Source organism: Perca fluviatilis, chromosome 14 (assembly GCF_010015445.1).
Source record: "Perca fluviatilis chromosome 14, GENO_Pfluv_1.0, whole genome shotgun sequence".
Classification (NCBI taxonomy): Eukaryota; Metazoa; Chordata; class Actinopteri; order Perciformes; family Percidae; genus Perca; species Perca fluviatilis.
In genome coordinates, this window is record NC_053125.1 from 35,275,992 (window position 1) to 35,291,028 (window position 15,037).

The window sequence follows — 15,037 nt, forward strand, 5'->3', positions numbered from 1 at the left end:
GGACTATAGTCCAATACAACAACTAAGTGCATTGAACAAATTAACGACTGGATGTGCCAGAACTTTCTTATATTAAATGAAGAAAAAACTGAGTTGGTTGTTTTTGGAGCAAAAGAGGAACGATTAAAAGTCAGCACTCAGCTTCAAACGACAATGTTAAAAACAACAGACAAAGCCAGAAATCTTGGTGTAGTCATGGATGCAGAACTGAATTTTAACAGCCACATTAAAACAACTACAAAGTCAGCCTATTACCACCTTAAGAATATATCAAGGGTTAAAGGACTTATGTCTCAGCAGGATTTGGAAAAACTTGCTTTTATCTTCAGTAGACTTGACTACTGTAACGGTGTCTTTTACAAGTCTCCCTAAAAAATCAGACAGCTGCAGCTGATTCAGAACGCTGCTGCTCGAGTCCTCACTAAAACCAAGAAAGTGGATCACATCACTCCAGTACTGAAGTCTCTACACTGGCTTCCTGTGCCTCAAAGAATTGATTTCAAAATACTTTTACTGGTTTATAAATCACTAAACGGTTTAGGTCCAAAATACATTTCTGATCTGCTAGTAAACTATGACCCACCCAGACCTCTCAGGTCGTCTGGGACAGGGCTGCTAACTGTCCCCAGAGTCGGAACTAAACAGGGGGAAGCAGCTTTCAGTTTTTATGCTCCACATATCTGGAACAAACTTCCAGATAACTGCAGATCCGCTGCATCTCTGTTTATTTAAATCAAGGCTGAAGACTTTTCTTTTTGATGTTGCCTTTCTTTAAATAATTATTCATTTCTATTGAGTTGCATTGTTGAAACTGTATGAAAATCGATATAAGCATATAAAGAGAAATTAAGTTAGACCGGTGGAACCGGCCCGTTCTGGGAAGGGCAAGGATTGCGGGTAAATTACATGTATATAGCAACGGCTTATACATTGTCCCATACTAGCACCATAACATCTTGTATTTTATCTGCTTTCATATTTTTTTATGTTTTTAACTGCTTAATGTTTCGTTTCTTGTTCTGCACTGTAACTTTTATTCTTGTATTTTAATCATTTTTATGTGAAGCACTTTGAATTGCCCTGTTGCTGAAATGTGCTATACAAATAAAGCTACCTTGCCTTGCTTCGCCTTGCCTTGCCAACCAACCACCCTATGGCCTTTCATAGTACCTGCTACCGTAGTCGTGCTATGATCACGAAAGATGCTTCCCATTAATCTTTTTCTCCCGTAATTTCTGTGCACTTCCCTTGCGCTTTTGGTGGTCGTAGGTCCATTTTAACATGGATGCTAAACTTCCAGCATAAGCAAAACTATTACAGCTCGTGTCTCAGGGCCGGGATGGGGGATTTCTGGATTTGATTGGGTCAGGCCAGTCCCAATAAAGAAAATTAACCAATGGGCCGCTGTCAGTTCTTTATGGGCCAAAAAAAAAGGCCTATAAATGATATCGGTGATTTGGCCCAAAAGTGAGTTGGCCGACCGGGAAAATGCCCGGTATGCAGCCCTGCCAATCAGTACACAATTGTATGCGTGGCCTCATGAGTGGCGCTACATTGAGCACTCAAATCGCATGAGCCGTTCATGAGATATACTTTTTGTATCTGTGGCGCCACCTAATGGCCAATAGTCAACAGAATTGTTCAAGAGACTCAGAGTGGGATTGACACAGCACATGTATCTGACTGGGAAAGATACGCTTGTTACTGTAAGTAGGGTACAATAAAACCTAAAAGTAAATATGTATCAATACCCACTCACCTGTCTAGAGGCATACACATGTAGGAAGCCATATATTTCAATCTCTGTCTGGGCGCAGTCCACTCTTGTCCACTGCGCTGTTTACACAGACACAACTCTACTCGAAATGGCAAATTTTGACAAACAACCTAAAACAAAAGCTGTCTGTTTGTAGTCTAACTGTTTATCTTAGTTTGCCACAAATCTTGAAATTTTGACAAATTCTTGTAAACTTAACTGCTGGCTAAACTAACCATCCCCTCTGCTGGAGCATTTATGGATGTATTATAAGATCAAAACAAACCAACGTGGCTACTTAATATACACGTGAATGATGGCATCTTTATGTTCACTTCTTCATTCCTGCAATGAGTCTAAATGAGTGCCTCATATCCAAACAGAAGAACATGCTTTATATGCATTAAAACATCAAAACACTCATGCTTAATTCTGACATCTGTCAGAGAGTGTGTGTGAATCAATCATGCGTCTGCCTGTGTGGTAAACATTTTTTTGTAGATTGATTAATACAGGTATACACTACAAAATGTGAAAATTACAATATTATACCTAATAATAACTCAATTGTCAGTACATTAAGATAATTTTAAAGTCATTTTTCTCAGTTTCACACTCTGGTGAGTTAAGGTCTTTTGCCTTAGTAGGGCAGTACTGCTCCCAGTAAGTGACAAAATAACGCCAACATTTTCCTATTTATATGTTGTGATTTATATAGACACAGAGTGTACAAATAACAAGGTCACATGAGACACAGCCATCTTCTAACCGTATACATACTGGGAACTATATTCTCAGAAGAAGGAGTGGGCGGAGTGATTTGCACGCAGCAACTGACAAGCGCCATGGTGAGGAGCAGAGAGTAACAACGGTTCTTTTCAGGTGTTGTCCTAATATCTACAAAAATAATTGTAGATAGACAACCAAAACAAACCTTTGCATATCTCATCCAAATTAAATACTGTCAATGAGAATCCTGAGATTTGTTTTCATCCCACATACAAAAAGTATATATCTCTATATGAACTGCCCATGCAGTCTGTACCAAATTTGAAGTGTTTGATCTAGGGCCACTCCTGAGGCCACACATACAATGGTGTACTGATTGGTTAAAATGGGTGTGGCCTAATGCACTCCCCAAAAAAAGTTTTGATCTTTTTAGGAACAAAAAACCCCACTGTCTGTCTGTACTAGACGAAATGTCTTAAACAACCTTTAACCAAGTCCAGTTGCTCTTGATTTGAACCTTTCTTGGATACTATATCCTGGATGACTGAGAACCTGTTACATACATCAAAGCTATCTTTTTAAACACCCATGATCATGACATATGCGCCTGTGTTTGTCAGTGGCATCAGTGATCCTCAGCAGTTTTATTTCAACAAGCTCTGCTGTGCTTGAGATTCAGAAATGCTTGAGGAAATGTAGCATGTGTGGAGAATACAACTTTACTTTCTCAATAAAAGAGGTAAGCTTCTGAAAAGATTTGATTCAGAAAACAGTGACGCTACTGAGAAGTAGTTAAACTATTATCGTTACTGCCCAACACTGCTGGTGATACAAGTTGGATTTAGCAAAAACAACAACCTAAAACAGAAGGTCAATGGTCAACTGGTGGCCATCATTGCTAATGCCTATCAGGGACAATGGTTCCAAATTACTTTACAGCCCTCAAAGACACATAAACACTCTTACTGGAGTAGAGCTAGTCCAGCAACATAAAGACCATCTGATAACCCTTAAAGCGCTGACACACTAACCCGATAATCGGCCGTGGGACAGTCTGGCGAGGTCAGTGACTTGAGTGTGTTCCGTGTGTTCCGTGCCATCGTCCGTCTGAAGGAGCTGTCGGCCTTCATTTTGGTCGACCTGACGTGTTCAGTCAGAGATGGCAACTGCACAGCCTATTTCTCTCTTCAAATGTTTTCAGAAACACGTTTCAGTGAACTATTTTAGGCCAATATGAGATCGTATTCTGAACTGCCGCCACGACAGTCTGGCTTTGAATTTCCGGAGAAAACAAACCCATGTGACACGTTCGTCCAATCAGCTGCCGGTTTTCATTTTTTGTGCAACAATACAGATACATTAGTGCAGCCTGCTGTTATGGAGACGTATTGCATCTCGTCTCTTCGGTGTGTTCTGAGGAACTTTTTGGACCAACTGATCAGTCCGACTGGCTTTACTGCCGACGGTTGGCCGTCTGGTCGGTGTGTAACCGCCTTAACAGATACCGGTGCAAGTTTCCCAGCACTAATAATTCTGGATGATCACCCATTTGTTACCACCTGGCTAAAGGCTGGCAACACAAAGGGAGGCCACACATATGTTAATCAAAGTAGTTTATTTATCACAAACTAACCAACACTGGATCCTACATTTCCCATAATGCAACTCTGCAATGAGAATGTCGGCAGATGATTAAGAAAGGTAATGCATCAGTCAAACTATGTTCAACAGACATGCTCTAAATGTTGTTTCTAGTGTAAGATAGATCGCTACAGCATGGCACCTCACTAACTCACTCTCTCTGTTTTTCTGTCTGTTGATAGAAACCGAGAGGAAGAGGAGTCAAACGTCACCACTGTCAGAACTGTGACAAATCCTTCACAACATCAGGATATTTAAAGAGTCATCAGAGAGTTCACACTGGAGAGAAACCTTACCGCTGTGATCTATGTGGGACAGCTTTCAGACAACAGGGACAACTAAAAATACATCAACGCATTCACACTGGAGAGAAGCCGTACCGCTGTGAACAATGTGGGAAAACCTTTCTTAAAAGTGGTGACCTTAGAAAACACCAGCGCATTCACACTGGAGAGAAGCCGTACTGGTGTGAACAATGTGGTAAAAAATTTTCTCGTGGTGATACCTTTAAATCTCACCAGCGCATTCACACTGGAGAGAAGCCGCACTGGTGTGAACAATGTGGGAAAATGTTTTCTGATGGTAGTAACCTTAAAAAACACCAGCGCATTCACATGCAATAATTTGCATGTTCATGCTTGTTTGTTTTCATTCTCTCTCTCTCTCTCTACCAAAGAGACTGGATGACCACTCTCGGTTCCTTAGTGTAACGAGGAGTGAACCCTTTTTGTCAGTCGCATGGTCTTTGTGTCCTGTTTTCTCCCTTTCATTCCAAACCACACAGCTGACAACCTGCAGGGGGAGGAGGAGGAGAGAGGCTCGGACATAAACGCCACGGGCTGCTGTGGACTTGTCGGTCTCGCAGCGCTTTCAGGAAAGTGGCTGCATGCGTCTGACAATGCACAGAACATTAACCGGTACAAGCCTACAGCTGTCAGCTGTCAGTGTGTCAGAGGCTCCCAGACGGTGAACTGAGAGTCTGTTACTTGCTTGTCGGTCAACGGTTAATGATCAGTTAACATTTAATTTCATTGTTCTATCTTTTGGCAAGCTGGCTGCCAAAAATCGCCACTTAGTAGCTAATGAATTAGCCTGAGGTAAACGATATCCATCCATCAGTAAACAGAAGTGATGTGATGGCTGGTGTGTGTGTGTATGTGTGTATGTGTATGTGTGTGTGTGTGTGTGTGTGTGTGTGTAACAGAAGAAAATAGCTGCACCTTCGCCAAAATGAAGACTGAAAAAAAGAACTATTTTGGTACAAACATTTACTCGCCATGTGGCAGATAGATATATTATTATTTAAATATAATATTTGGCGTTTAATGAATAGTTGTTGAATATAGTACAGAGTCTGTAGTCTACCGCACAAACAGTCAACAAATGCTGCCAACATTTGACCGCTAGTACGAATTACCTGGAGAACATGCGTGTCACCAACGTCAATTCCACAACTGTCCAACAGCGTGAAAGACGACATACTAAAGAGATCAAAGACATATTGTGGATATTTAAAATGTCTTCCAGTTCCAGTGTTAAATGTTCTTTAGAAATAGAAGTTTATTGATCTTTGAAAAGGTGTACCTACATTATTATGCCATTATTATATTAGATGAAAGTGGTCTCAGAACGACAATATTATCGTTTATCGCAATCATTTTTGGGACAATTTATCGTTCCAGCAAAATTTGTTCTCGTGACAGATCTATTCCGAGCCAAGCTGTTTCCTCCTGCCTCCTCCTCATGCCCTGATAGCTGTGTTCTTATATTCTGATCTTCTCTCCACATTGAAGGTTGACCAGCAGTAACTTTATCTTCTGAACAGCATGGATGTTATCCTGGCTACGACTACATATTACACTCTCCCCCTTTGAATGTGGTAGTTCTGTCATTCATGTAAATAGTTTTAACCCTCTGCTTTGAACCGTATCCCACAGACTTCTTCAGTGGATCAGATTTCAGTCTGACACTTGAGTCACATTAAAACAGCTTGTTAGATTCAGGGGGAAGTTTAAGAGCTGAAGAAGGCTGTGGAATTTGGTCAAAAGCTCCAAACGAGAGAATGTGAGCCTTGTGTTGAGAATGATCTGTTAAATATGTGTTCCCATTATTTTTTTCTGTCTGCCTTCTTTTTTTTATTATTTGTAGTTTAATATTATCTTTTCTTACTTTGTGGACGTTTCATTTAATAATCTATATTTTACATTTTATATTTTTATATTACACTTTGTATTTTCTTTCTCTCAATGTGGTTTAAGATCTGTTGAGTTTTGTTCACTGTAAAAACGAGAACACTAAATTGCTCATCTTACTTTGATTTTCAATTAAACTGAACAAAAACTACCTAGTGGCGTTGTAAACTTTGTTAAAGTAGTTACTTCAGGGGACTTCCGGTGAGGTGGCATGGTGCACCTCACTCCCATCCTTTTCATCTCTAACTTTCTTTACAGTCCAGCCAAAGCGCTACAACCAACCATTTACTGTATATTCAACTATATTTGGCAGCACCCCGCCAAGACGAGAGGATGTTCAGCAAGTTGAAAAAAGACGTTCCAAAGAAGGGTGATTCGTCACTGACGGCCGCCATGCTAACGACTATGCTAGCAGAACACAGGGCTTCACTTTTTGACTGAGTTCAAGGGCGTTTCTCAATCTGTGTTCTTCTATTGCCTTGTGTTCTTGTGAAACGTCATGTTCTGTGGCCATAGTACTGTCCCAATACACAAGTTTGCATTTCGCCAAGAACAGTTAAAATTCACGGATGTGATCTTGACACGCCCATTTTAGGATACATCGGTTGGTAACTTGTAACCGGTACAGAGATACAACGGTAAGTTGAGAAGCGGAAAGTTTTTCACAAGTTTCGTCTATTATTTAATCATTAATACTTTTGAGACGTTTTAAGGCGAGAAATCAACTGTGTAGATTTCGAATATAGGCAGTTTAACGAAACTTGATGGTGAATTAAAAATGTGCTCCTACGCTTTCGGAGTTGGGAAGCTCCACAATCCCCGGCGGCCGTAGCAAGCTTGCCAGCCGCGCAATGACTCTCGCGAGCCGGTCAGTCTGTCAGCTCACAGACCCCTATTGCTCCACAGACATACCAGCATCAACAACAACAACGGCAGAGGAAAGCCAGGTCCACAACTGTAAGATATTTAAAAAAAATGTTACCGCTGTTATTCTGTCATTACATTCAGAGTTTTGTTCGGTGTATTGTTGTTTTTTTATTATCAAGGGACATCTGAGGAAACCAGGGCGTTAATTCAATGGCGCAGCGCCAATGACCGTCTTTTTACTGGTAGGAGGAATTCTTCGAAAAGTGGATGGTAGTGAGTCTGCTTTTTAATAATAATAATTATATCATTTATTGATGCCGTTTATGGCACTCAAAATCACCTCCCTTACAAAAAATAATGCAAGAATTTAAGATTGTCTGTCTGTAAAAATCCGTCACATCCTGCATAATTAAGAATATTCCTGCAGGAATTCTGCAGGACTTTTTTGTAAGGGCTTACATCAGATAAGGTCAGTACTAAAGCATACAATAACCACGAAAGCACCAGGAAGTTGTGATGTAGCTGTGGTATGACAATGCATGTCAGTCCTGCAGGTATTTGTTAAGTGATTTGTATCAATGTAAGTTATTATTTTTAGGTACTCAGTAAATTCTACCACGCTCAAATGTTATTATAATTACTAATGTCATTGAAGTTGTCCTGTTTTTTTGTTTTTGCTTTGTTGAGTGTCTTCATAAACCAGTCTGGCATGGCTAGCACAGTCAAACAGGCCATAAAGAAATGGAATCATTTAAAAGCTAAATATAAGGTAACCTAACATTGTTGTCTTTCTCTTTCAGTGGTGAAGTTGTAGGACATGCTTGTAATTTAGGATAGCAAATTAATGTGCTAACTATTTTGACTAGCGCAGAAAACTTGTAATGCAAATTCAATAATGTTAATTCATTAATATGTTAATTTTAAGGAACTTAGGGATCCTCCTACAGGAAAAGGGGTGGAGGCGGGTGGGGTGACTGCTGCCACCTGGCAGTGGTAAATTCAGATGGATGCTGCACTCCAGGGGCAGCACTCAATAAGTCTGCCTCTGGTAGTTGCTGCAAATCTGACAGCCACTACAGGTGGGCTTGTCACCTTTCCGTCCTCCTCATCTCCCAATGAACGGGCCAACCCGCCACCAAAGAAGAGGGCCAGGGTCTTTGAGGCGCTCCTGGACTTTATGAAGGAGCAGGCAGAGAAGGAAGAGGAGAGAGAGCATTTCCTTTAGTTACATTAATTAAAAGGTTCCTGATCACCTTGATCAGGAATGTTCCTCTGATGTTCTTCCTCCTCCTCCTCCTCCAGAATATCGCCTGTCGACAGACAAAGTCTGTGGAGGATGCAGCATGCCGAGATGACTTTGGGGGCAAATAGCGGCCGGATCTCCAAAGCCTTCAGGAAAATTTCTTGCCAGCGGGTTTTAAGCATGGCAAAGCAACGCTCAATTATGCTCCTGGCCTTGGCATGGTGCTTGTTATAGCGTGCTTGAACTTGGCCTGATGAATAAAAAAGAGGTTACATTTAATTTATGTACTGTTTCTATTGCAAGTGAACAAATGTAATACTTTGTGTATTCTCACCCACTAGAGGCTGGCGGTATGGCATCATGACGGTGACCGGATGCTGCAAGCATGGGTATCCCCCCCCATCTCCAAGGAGAAAGAAGCCAGCTGGTGGATACAGACACTCCTTGTGCATCGGTGACCTCCGAAGGACAAGGGCGTCATGGACTGACCCTGTGTTGCCAAAGTACGTATCCAGGAATTTCCCTGTGCTGTCACACACGAAGGATAATTGAAGGGTAGCACCTCTTTTGTGGTTCAGCAGGTGGGAGAATTCAGATGTGGCATCCATCTATTGCACCAGCCACAAAGCGGAAGGCCTCATGACCAGCCATACGAGCAAAGACAGCCCCCACTTCCCCCATCTCATCTGGCTTGGGGAAATGAATTATATTGTGCAGGATGGCCATCATCTCTTCCACTACACTGTGAACTAGTCGTCCAACAGTGGCTCTCAGAATGCCAAATATGTCTGCTGTGACTCTGTACGAGGTGCCACATGCGAGCCAGTACAGACAAACCGCTATGTCGATCTCATGGCTCCATCCGTGTGGCTTTTGCCGTGGCAACATCTGGACCAGCACATTGATGGTGTCCCAGGAGAGCCTAAAGGCTGGCTTTAGGTCAGCCTCTGAGAAAAATGTAACCAGGATAGGCACGCAGTCATTCACTTGTGCATATCTCTGAGAAGGAGTTTGATCCTGTTTAAAAAAGAAAAATACATATTTAATATCAACTGTTGTCATTCTAATTGATTATTAATCTTGCAATGTCTTTTTTTGCTTATTCATGAATTAACGTAGATTTCATGTATTTAATAGTGCTGTCAAACGATTAAAATATTTAATCACGATTAATCGCATTAATGTCATAGTTAACTCACGATTAATCGCAATTAATCACACATTTTTATCTATTTCAAAAGTCCCTTGACTTCTATTTGTCCCATTATATTTTCTCATTTTAATGATCTTATCAACATGGAAAAGTGAATTGGCTTGCTTTGTGCAAATTATTTTTTTATGGGAATGGAAATTGATTTATTTGAAACAGGGACAATGCACAAATAAACATTAAACTTGTTAAACAAGAGAATATGTCTTGGGCCAGGTTATAGCAACAATTGCTAATTTCCACCTGTAGTCCCTGGGCAGGTAAACAACAAGGTAAAACAACATTGGCATATATATATATATATATATATATATATATATTTATACGTAGTGTTCAATTTCACACTAACATTCACACTTGGAGCTAATAATCTGTCACACAATGTAACACTGTTACCACCATTTTCCATTGCAGATAGTACTGCCTCATGCCTGAGGCGAGCGTGGCTGGTCGTCATAGAGACTGCCGTGGGCGTAGTTTGCTAGCGTTGCATTTCCCCATAGACTCATTTCCTGGTTGTCCTTCTCCATAAACTCAAGGAGAGGGGTAACTTCTCCTGCTCCAGGTTTGCCACCGTGGTCAGAAAGAACAGGGGAGACTCCTTGGTTCTCTCACTATGACTCTAGAGTCACTACTCGCTCTGAAGCTAATCGCCATGACGAGCCTACTAGCTACGCGGCTCGCAAGCCCAAACAAGTGTGTGCGGCCGCGGCGTGTGTCGGTTTTTGTTTCCGGTCTGTGAAATACCCGCCCTTCAATCACTACTATTGGCCAGGCGTCCAAGGTAACGTAACCCCATTTGTTCAGGTCCTATCCCCCTGACCAATTAGCTATCCTAACCTTAACCACTCAAGGTGAAACGGCTAACTGCAACCAATCAAGCTGCTTCGTAGGGCGGGTCTTAGCGTGGCCATAGTGGGATTCGTAATTTTGCTTCCGGTCTAGCTAGATCCGAAAGAACGTTAATCTCGCGATAAAAAAATTGACGGCGTTAAAATTAGTTTGCGTTAACGCCGTTAATAACGCGTTAAACTGACAGCCCTAGTATTTAATATTATGTAATTAAATATATAATAGGACTTATTGCCATCCTTTTGAATTTGAGATTTTTAACATTCTTTTCTTATGTTTTCCTATAGTCCATTTTAGAATATAGGCTATAAGAAACATTAACGTTACTTTATTTATGGTACGAAGATTATCAAACTTGTTTTAGCTGCAAATGAAACCTGAACCTCTTGGTATAGGTAAATGTGTTAGTCAAATAAATAATCAAACTACCCATGTTATTATGGTCATGCCTATTATATGGTTTTTACCTTAACATTTTGTATCTACTGTATCCTATTTTGTCCATTTTGTCCATTATTGTAAAGATAAACGATGCTTTAAGTAGGCTAAATTTATGTGTATATCATATATATAAAAATGTATATGATACTTACATTGCCAGAGACAAAATCTGAAATAGCCAAATGCAGTTGCAGCCTCCTCCTCAGCTCAGAAGCCTCCTCTTCTGCTTCTTGGTAAAGTATGCCAACGGTAGTGGCTAAATTTACCCGGTCCATTTATGATCTTAATAATTATTTCACCGTTCTTTTATGGTTTCAATTAAAAGTGAATCACAAACAATGAGGTTTTTTTTCCCGCCGTTGTCTCGTTATTTATACAGTTATTGGCCCGTGAAATTTAAAATCACTTTAAATCAAACCAAATCAAAATAACAAAGGCTGTATGAAAGAGGACCGTCAGCTTTATTATAAATACACACATTTGCAACATCAAAGCAAACAAGTGCCCTATGTGCTAGAGGTGTTGCGCAATAACAGAAAGAACGTATCGTCTCAAAACTGTCAACAGTGTGCTTGTGAACTTGCGAGTTCATTCTTCCAGGTACAACCAGCAAGAACATTCTCCCCAAGAACACAAGTCCGTTCTTTGCATTCTTGGTATTGAGAAACGCATCAAGTCTTTCTTCCAAGTTTTTACGACCCCTCCCTTTTCTGCCTGCTGTTGGCTTCTCTGGCTTTCCTGGCAGTATGGGAGGGGTCGTCAGTTAATTGGTGGACACCTGGGAAGGCCTCAACCAAGACTATTTGTGCAAGTCATGTCTCATTGTTCTCTCTCTTCCTTCTCCCTCTCTTAGGCTCCACATCTTTTGGTTTGGGTTTATTTGATCTCTTTTGTTACAAATGTCATTTATCCACACATCTTTCACTCACACACACACACACACACACTACTGATAACATTGATTCCACACCTGTTTTGATTCTTTTGTTAATACTTTACAATAAACACTTTATTGGCATTTTCACCTGTTGGTCTCCCCTCTTTGTCACATGCATTGAGTCGGTTTGTGACATTTACCAACAAAACGTCCAGCGAAAGACCGTCAAAACACTTCAGACCGTCCTGCCAACATGTACACATTGTAACATCAATGTACGCTGGAACCATTTTTCTCTAAAGTTGCTGCTGTTTCATCTTGTCAGCTGTCTGCAGCGGGCGGGGCTGTTGCTCCGTTTCCCCCGCGACTGACGCGCGCACACACACACACACACACACACACACATACACACACACACACACACACACACACACACACACACACTCACACACACACACACACATACACACACACACACACACACACACACACATACACACACACACACACACACATACACACACACACACACACACACACACACAATCACACACACACACACACACACACACACACACACACACACACACACACACACACACACACACACGCAATCACACACAGTGGATGCAGGAAATAACGCAGATGACACCTACAGGATGACTACAGGATGACCTAAATTGAGGACAGCTACTTTATTGTAAGTTCAATGATAAGTTAAAGTCCAATATGAAACCGTATGAATGTGAGTCCCAGCCCAGGAGATGGAATTAACTAACAATGTAAAGATCAACAAGCCACTTACCAGCCGTTTTCATATTATACCAACATCATCATCCTGAGCCTTTTTGGTAAGGTTCCTAGAAAATCTCAGCCCAGAGTAATTCATTAATAGTACTAATTATTATTCTCCCCAAAACAAGTTTCCTTTTTATTTATAAGAACTATACAAAAAAAGTTGCAACTTTTTTGCAACAACTCATGTGTTATGATCCACTTCCACCAGTGTTTTGATGTTGTGGTGCGTGTAGGCTACCCCTGATTTTGCCAATCCTATCATCTCTTATATGCAGTGGTGTAACGAGCCAACACCAGACCCCTATGCAGGCTGGCCCCCCTACTACAGCACGTGATGACGGCACAATGTCCACGAGTAGGCTACCATGAATAAGACAGGACAGGATCATAGAGACACAGCAAGTCCTGTTTTTCACCTTTATGAGGCAACAAAAAAAACTGGCTGGTAAAAAGTCACTGTGGCCAAAGTGGCTGGTCAAAAAAGTTAACTTCATGCCCTGGTGACGGTTGAATTAAAACTCCAGAAGTTAAAGAGCTGTGAGCTGTTCCCTGCTGAACTGAACATGTGTAAAGAAAGAGAAGGTGCTGTGCTGCCACCTGCTGGCTGTCTGACTCAACTGATATGATGCTCTCATCCAGAGAGAGGTTTATAATCAGCAGCTTATTGAAAAAGATAAGAAGATGGATAGAAAGGGTCTGATATGAATGTGTACATTAGAGCAGGAATGTGCAGTTATTGTCCAGGGGTATAAAACTATGTAAACAGTTTAAATCCAAACATATGTGTAGTAGTGAAGATAGTAAGGATGGGGGGGGGGGGCTTCAGATGGAGGTAGAACTAACAGACTTGTTTGTCTCTTTGTAGCTGCATGAGGCTCATTCTGCTTTAACCTCTGTTGCCTGATTTTGGTCTATTCCCCCCCCCCCCAAAGGGAAAAGCTTCTAACAGAAGAACTGGGAGGCCAGAATGCATGTATGAGACTTCATTAGAAACCTACATTCTTCTAGTTTCTGAAAATGGGCTGGATTAGCATGATATAACCTCCCCACAACCTCTCCTAAACCTCTCCACAACCTCTCCTAAACCTCTCCAAGTGACCACATTTTGCTAAATACTTTTACTCCCTTCTAAACTATTATAAAAAAACATACTAAAGACTTAAAATGACTTCCAAAACCTTTTAACATTCATTCAAACACTGTTGATCATATTTGTTCTCATAAATCACATGGATGTGGCTGCTGGCTCTGGGAGGCGGGACTTAGCTCTGTTGACCATTCATTAGGACTGGCTCCCATTGGATGTTCCTATCACGCTATGGTCCATTGGAGAGGGAACGTGATTGGCTACAGCTGCCATGATTGACGTGTTGATAGCCAATGAGAGCTGTTTCTAAGATGGCTGCTCAGAGAGATGACGCAGCGTATTGGCGCTCCACAGTGGGAGCGCTTGCTGTACCTCGGGGGCTGTCCCGGGGTGAAAACTAAACAGAAAAAGGCGGGGATAGTTTCTTTGTGTTGGCAGCAACGTGAAGAAAACAAACGTACCCGGGAACACGGTGCAGCGCGAGGAGACGGAACGAGGTCGGCACATGAAGTTAGCAGACAGTTAGCATGGACTCTACAGGACAATATTCCTAACCTGGAGGAATTCTTTCCATCTGTGGACACTTCCGGACTACAGGAATATTAATAAGACAGGAAAGGACGGGGACTGGAGGTTTAGGACAGACTCCAGGTAGGGAAGCGCCATCATCTTCTCCTTTTTATTTTGTTCCTTTGTTGTTGATCCACGCGCCATGTGTTAAAAATAATAATTCTCTGTGTGTTGATCAGCAGATAGTATATGAGTATAGTGATGTTCTAGTGTAGAGTGTCTCCTGTCTCATGGTGTGTCTCTGTGTGTTGATCAGCTGATAGTATATGAGTATAGTGATGTTCTAGTGTAGAGTGTCTCCTGTCTCATGGTGTGTCTCTGTGTGTAGATCAGCAGATAGTATATGAGTATAGTGATGTTCTAGTGTCTCCTGTCTCATGGTGTGTCTCTGGTTGTTGTCTTCACAGCTCATCTGTGGGACGAGACCCTTCTGACTTCAGGACGTCCGTCTGAATTAGTTCCCCCTGAAGAACAAGAATGAGTTCTCCACAAAAGGTGAGATCACTTTGACTCCAAGTGTTTGGATTAGTTTAGTCATTGGATGCTCCATGGATCTCCTCTTTACTTTAGATAGAATAGACAAAAATACATTAAAGAACAGCTGGTTTATTGCTAAGGCCAATGACTGGTAACACTTTACATTAAAACATGAATTAATTAATGTAGTACTTGATAAACTATCAGTAATGTACAAGGATTAATAGTATCTCATGCATGAGTTAATGCAGGAACAATCGTTAATTAATGCATCAATTAAGGTATTTGAATCGTCAT

General features: G+C 41.3%; 1 protein-coding gene across 4 annotated transcripts in view; it reads left to right on the top strand.

The window, feature by feature from the left end:
* LOC120572790 (zinc finger protein 271-like) overlaps window positions 1-15,037 on the top strand; it is a 53,268-nt gene that overhangs the window by 13,840 nt on the left and 24,391 nt on the right. For 2 of the 4 annotated variants that reach the window (XM_039822231.1, XM_039822230.1), the window contains exon 3: window positions 14,671-14,758. In XM_039822231.1, the coding sequence (XP_039678165.1) occupies window positions 14,741-14,758 (18 nt within the window). In that variant the 5' untranslated portion in view covers window positions 14,671-14,740. Of the gene's footprint in view, window positions 1-8,769; window positions 9,565-14,145; window positions 14,345-14,670; window positions 14,759-15,037 lie in introns of those variants that run through there. The other 2 variants (XM_039822229.1, XR_005641493.1) reach the window with 2 other exon arrangements.